This window comes from Limulus polyphemus, unplaced genomic scaffold (genome assembly GCF_000517525.1).
Source record: "Limulus polyphemus unplaced genomic scaffold, Limulus_polyphemus-2.1.2 Scaffold249, whole genome shotgun sequence".
In the NCBI taxonomy this organism is placed as follows: domain Eukaryota; kingdom Metazoa; phylum Arthropoda; class Merostomata; order Xiphosura; family Limulidae; genus Limulus; species Limulus polyphemus.
This window is the reverse complement of record NW_013665859.1, coordinates 771,121-777,719: the sequence shown is the minus strand read 5'-3', so window position 1 is coordinate 777,719 and position 6,599 is coordinate 771,121. Positions and strand designations below refer to the sequence as shown.

The window sequence follows — 6,599 nt, the reverse complement described above, 5'->3', positions numbered from 1 at the left end:
TACCCACAAATTCTAGGAGACGTTGTTTAGTGGAAATGTTCACAACGTATGACAACATTACCCACAAATTCTAGGAGACGTTGTTTAGTGGAAAGGTTCACAACTTATGACAACATTACCCACAAATTGGTGGAGACATTGTTTAGGGAAAATGTTCACAACGTATGACAACATTACCCACAAATTCTAGGAGACGTTGTTTAGTGGAAAGGTCACAACTTATGACAACATTACCCATAAATTTGGGGAGACGTTGTTTAGTGGAAATGTTCACAACTTATGACAACATTACCCACAAATTTGGGGAGACCGTGTTTAATAGAAATTTTCACAACTTATGACAACACTACCCACAGATTTGGGGAGACGTTGTTTACAGGAAATGTTCACAACGTATGACAACATTACCCACAAATTTTCGTAGACGTTGTTTAGTGGAAATGTTCACAAATTATGACAACATTACCCACAAATTTGGGGAGACGTTGTTTAGTGGAAATGTTCACAACGTAAGACAACACTACCCACAAATTTGGTGAGACGTTGTTTAGTGGAAATGTTCACAACGTATGACAACATTACCCACAAATTTGGGGAGACGTTGTTTAGTGGAAATGTTCACAACTTATGACAACATTACCCACAGATTTTGGAGACGTTGTTTAGTGGAAATGTTCACAATTTATGACAACATTACTCCCCCACGGTTTAACGGGCGAGCATGTTCAATGACGGGGATTCAAACCCGCTTCCCGCAGATTGCGAATTGAGCGCCCTAACCACCAGTCCATGTCATGCCCAGAGTTTTCTCACCATTGTTCTATTGTTTGTGTTCGGTAAACCACCACCACTACTGCTACTTCATAACAATTCGATGGTATATAATGTCTTTTTTTTGAAACAATGGCTATTATAATTTCAAGGTTTTGCTGCTGCTCAGAATAGTTTATATGTATATTATTTGTTAAAACGTTAAATAATAATTTAGCATAAATTTGAATATTGGTCGATTCAGATTGGTCAGTTTTTATTTCCCAGCCATTATTTATAATTAATATTTAGAGTGTTATTACCTGGCCGTTATTGTTAATTAATATTTAGAGTGTTATTACCTGGCCGTTATTGTTAACTAATACTTTAGGACGTTATTTCCTGGCTGGTGTTGTTAATTAATATTTAGAGTGTTATTACCTCGCTGTTGTTATTAACTAGTACTTTAGGACGTTATTACCTGGCCGTTGTTGTTAACTAGTACTTTAGGACGTTACTTCCTCGCTGGTGTTGGTAACGAGTATTTTAGATCGTTATTACCTGGCCGTTGTTGTTAACTAGTACTTTAGGACGTTATTACCTGGCTGGTGTTGTTAATTAATGTCTAGACTGTTAATACCTAGCCGTTGTTGCTAACTAGTACTTTAGGACGTTATTTCCTGGCTGGTGTTGTTAACTAATACTTCAGCACGATATTGCCTGACTGGTGTTGTTAATTAATATTTACAGTGTTATTTCCTGGCTAGTGTTGTTAACTAATGTTTTAGGACAACATTTCCTGATTAGATCGTTTCGCTGACCATAAAATACGCATGTATAGAAACAATACCGCTTCAGTTACTAGATGTATGAAACTGGTCATTTTGATTGCTTTATCAGAGAATAGTGAAGATGGTTTTGTTTGTAGTTTTAACGCCATCTACAATCCATTTAGTTCCCTCTACATTTTTGTCTTGTAGCTTTTATTCCTTACCCCCTGGTATACGGCAGTATCACCGACTCGGCCTGCCTTGTATGGGAAGAACGATGTGGAGAAACAGGAAACTGCTGGATTTACGATCATGAAAAATTCCGCTATTACCTGCATGGCGCCACCTTCGTCTTCATGGGACTCGGTACCGTCTTCGAGTTTATTGTATTCTTGTTGAGTAGCAGGCTACAGAACTTGTATTCAGACGAAAATTCGGCAGAAGATGAGAATGCAGTAGAAGAGGTTGAAAACAAGGCGGACGAGAAGGAGATTTCCTTAAATTCAGGAAATCTAAGAGAAGAATCTCCAAACCCTGACAGTTAAAACTGAAATTGATGAATGTTTTATTATAATATGTTATACCATCTTTCTAATTCCGTCAATAATGGATAATAAAAAGGACACAACCTTGTCATATAAAAGTAAAATGCTTATGTTTGTTGTGTAACTGAGTCGTTATTATAAAGAAATGTGATGTTTGTAGATAGAAACACAAGTACTGAAAGTAGCGTTTCGATCGTAAAATTTTACTATAAGCATCAGTACTATTGACAAAACAATTAACATTTTACCTAAGAGAAGTCAATTTATGTCTCACCTGGTTAATTTCAAGATGATGATCTTAATAATAACAACCATATTGGATGATGTCACTTATTATTGATCTTTAAATGGCAGCCCCCAATAGGCAAAGCCATACTGGTTGATATCACATAAATTAGATCTTAAAATGACAGCTCCCAGTAAGGACAGCCATATTGGATGATGTCACATCCGATGGATCTTAAAATAGCAACCCCATTAGGCGCAGCCATATTGGATTATGTCATATCCGATTCACCTTAAAATAACAACCCCCAGAAAGGACAGCCATATTGCGCAGCCAGGGATAACCTTATTCATATTTCACATTCAATATTATCCTCTGGTACTAAAACACGTACTGACTGGTTGGATGACGTCATTAAATTATTAAGTACCCTCAGGCGACGGATCACGTTTGATCATACAAATTAGAAATAACTTACTCTTAAGAAATGTCTTGAGCCAACTCCCCGTTAGTAGCTGTGCAGGAGTAATGCTCTCCTAGACAGTGGAACACGTCCAGACAACAACTTCTGGAAGTATCGAGATCACCTTCTTCCACGTACCTTCTTTCGGACGGGGATAAATGTTTCGTGTCGCTCGTGAATTTCAACTAATATGATTTTATGAAGGATTTAATTTAACTATTATACAAAATAAATTTTCAAAACTTAGTCTAAACTTTGCCATCTCTACATCCACATGAGGTAACTACAACTGAATTTAACGGATTAATTAAGATTAAATATCTACAACAATAATAAAAGGTACGGATATAAGTTTAACCATGAAGAAATGTGTGCTCTAGAGGAACTAACGAACAATAACGAACTGATCATAAATAAAGCTGATAAAATAATGGTGTTGAAAGATAAATAGTACAAACACACAGCTTGCATACTATTTCTAACTCAAGCTCACAAAATAGTGGTGTTAATCAAACAATACTACAAACACACAACTTGCATGCTATTTCAAACTAAAGCTGACAAAATAATGGTGTTTAACAAACAATAGTACGAACACACAGCTTACATAATATTTCAAACTCAAGATGATAAAGTAATAGTGTTGAACAAAGAATAGTGCGAACACAAAGTTTACATACTATTTCAAACTCAAGCTGACAAAATAATGGTGTTAAGCAAACAATAGTATGAACACACAGCTTACACATTATTTCAAACTCAAGCAGACAGAATAATGGTGTTAAAAAAACAATAGTACGAACACACAGCTTACATATTATTTCTAACTCAAGCTGACAAAATAATGGTATTAAGTAAACAATAGTACGAACACACAGCTTGAATACTATTTCTAACTCAAGCTGACAAAATAATGCTATTAAGCAAACAATGGTACGAACACACAGCTTACATACTATTCCAAACTCAAGCTGACAAAATAATGGTGTTGAACAAACAACAGTACGAACACGTAGCTTCCATACTATTTGAAACTCAAGCTGACAAAATAGTTGTGTTGAACAAACAGTACGAACTTACATACTACTTGAAACTCAAGATGATAAAATAATGGTGTTAAATAAACAATAGTACGAACAAATAGTTTACATACTACTTGAAACTCAAACTGACAAAATAGTGGTGTTAAATAAACAACAGTACGAACACACAGCTTAACATATTATTTCAAACTCAAGCAGACAGAATAATGGTGTTAAAAAAACAATAGTACGAACACACAGCTTACATACTATTTCAAACTAAAGCTGAGAAAATAGCGGTCTTGAACAAACAATAGTACGAACACATAGCTTACATACTACTTGAAACTCAAACTGACAAAATGGTGGTGTTAAATAAACAATAGTACGAACACACAGCTTAAATACTATTTCTAACTCAAGATGATAAAATAATGTTGTGAACAAAGAATAGTACAAACACACAGCCTATATACTATTTCAAACTCAAGCTGAGAAAATAGTGCTCTTGAACGAATAATAGTTCAAACACAAAGATTACATACTATTTCAAACTCAAGCTGAAAAAATTAGTGGTGTTGAACAAACAATAGTATGAACACATAGCTTACATACTATTTGAAACTCAAACTGACAAAATAATGGTGTTAGATAAATAATAGTACAAACACACAGCTTGCATACTATTTCTAACTCAAGCTCACAAAATAGAGGTGTTAATCAAACAATACTACAAACACACAACTTGCATACTATTTCAAACTAAAGCTGACAAAATAATGGTGTTTAACAAACAATAGTACGAACACACAGCTTACATAATATTTCAAACTCAAGATGATAAAATAATGGTGTTGAACAAATAATAGCACAAACACACACAGCTTACATACTATTTCAAGCTCACAAAATAGTGGTGTTAATCAAACAATACTACAAACACACAACTTGCATACTATTTCAAACTCAAGCTGACAAAATAGTGGTGTTAAACAAACCATAGTACGAACACACAGCTTACATACTATTTCAAACTCAAGCTGATAAAATAATGGTGTTGCACAAAGAATAGTACGAACACACAGCCTATATACTATTTCAAGCTCAAGCTGAAAAAATAGTGCTCTTGAACGAATAATAGTACAAACACAACACCATTATTTTATCATCTTGAGTTTGAAATGTTATGTAAGCTGTGTTTTCGTACTATTGTTTGTTCATCACCACTATTTGTTAGCTTTAGTTTGAAATAATATGTAAACTGTGAGTTTGTATTATTGTTTGTTCAACACCATTATTTTGTCAGCTTGAGTTTGAAATAGTATGTAATCTTTAAGCAAACAATAGTACAAACACTCAGCTTACATATTATTTCAAACTCAAGCTGATAAAATAATGCTGTTAAGCAAACAATGGTACGAACACACAGCTTACATATTATTTCAAACTCAAGCTGAGAAAATAGTGGTGTTGAACAAACAATAGTACGAACACACAGCTTACATACTACTTGAAACTCAAACTGACAAAATAGTGGTGTTAGATAAACAATAGTACGAACACACAGCTTACATACTATTTCAAACTCAAGCTGACAAAATAATGCTATTAAGCAAACAATGGTACGAACACACAGCTTACATGCTATTTCAAACTAAAGCTGAGAAAATAGTGGTGTTAAACAAACAATAGTGCGAACACAAAGATTACACACTATTTCAAACTCAAGCTGACAAAATAATGGTGTTGAACAATCAATAGTACGAACACGTAGCTTACATACTATTTCAAACTCAAGCTGACAAAATAGTGGTGTTGAACAAACAACAGTAACGAACACATAGCTTACATACTACTTGAAACTCAAGATGATAAAATAATGGTGTTAAATAAACAATAGTACGAACACACAGCTTAAATACTATTTCAAACTAAAGCTGACAAAATAATGGCGTTTAACAAACAATATTAGGAACACACAGTTTACATATTATTTCAAACTCAAGATGATAAAATAATGTTGTGAACAAAGAATAGTACAAACACAGCTTACAAACTATTTCAAACTCAAGCTCACAAAATAGTGGTGTTAATCAAACAATAGTACAAACACACAGCTTACATAATATTTCAAAGTCAAGCTGACAAAATAGTGGTGGCAAACAAACCATAGTACAAACACACAGCTTACATACTATTTCAAACTCAAGCTGATAAAATAATGATGTTGCACAAAGAATAGTACGAACATACAGCTTATATACTATTTCAAGTTCAAGCTGAGAAAATAGTGCTCTTGAATAAAAAATAGTACGAACACACAGCTTATATACTATTTCAAACTCAAGCCACAAAATAATGGCGTTGAACAAACAATAGTACGGACACATAGCTTACATAATATTTCAAACTCAAGCTGACAAAATAATGGTGTTGAACAAACAACAGTACGAACACGTAGCTTCCATACTATTTGAAACTCAAGCTGACAAAATAGTTGTGTTGAACAAACAGTACGAACTTACATACTACTTGAAACTCAAGATGATAAAATAATGGTGTTAAATAAACAATAGTACGAACAAGTAGTTTACATACTACTTGAAACTCAAACTGACAAAATAGTGGTGTTAAATAAACAACAGTACGAACACACAGCTTAAATACTATTTCTAACTCAAGCTGACAAAATAATGGTGTAGAACAAACAATAGTACGAACACACAGCTTGAATACTATTTCTAACTCAAACTAGCAAAATAATGCTATTAAGCAAACAATGGTACGAACACACAGCTTGAATACTATTTCTAACTCAAACTA

General features: G+C 33.8%; 1 protein-coding gene across 1 annotated transcript in view; it reads left to right on the top strand.

Moving 5' to 3' along the window:
• LOC106478780 (solute carrier organic anion transporter family member 4C1-like) overlaps window positions 1–2,063 on the top strand; it is a 34,742-nt gene extending 32,679 nt beyond the window's left edge. The window contains exon 7 of the mRNA XM_022382444.1: window positions 1,731–2,063. Within this exon, the coding sequence (XP_022238152.1) occupies window positions 1,731–1,919 (189 nt within the window). The 3' untranslated portion in view covers window positions 1,920–2,063. The remainder of the gene's footprint in view (window positions 1–1,730) is intronic.
• Window positions 2,064–6,599: the final 4,536 nt, after the last annotated feature.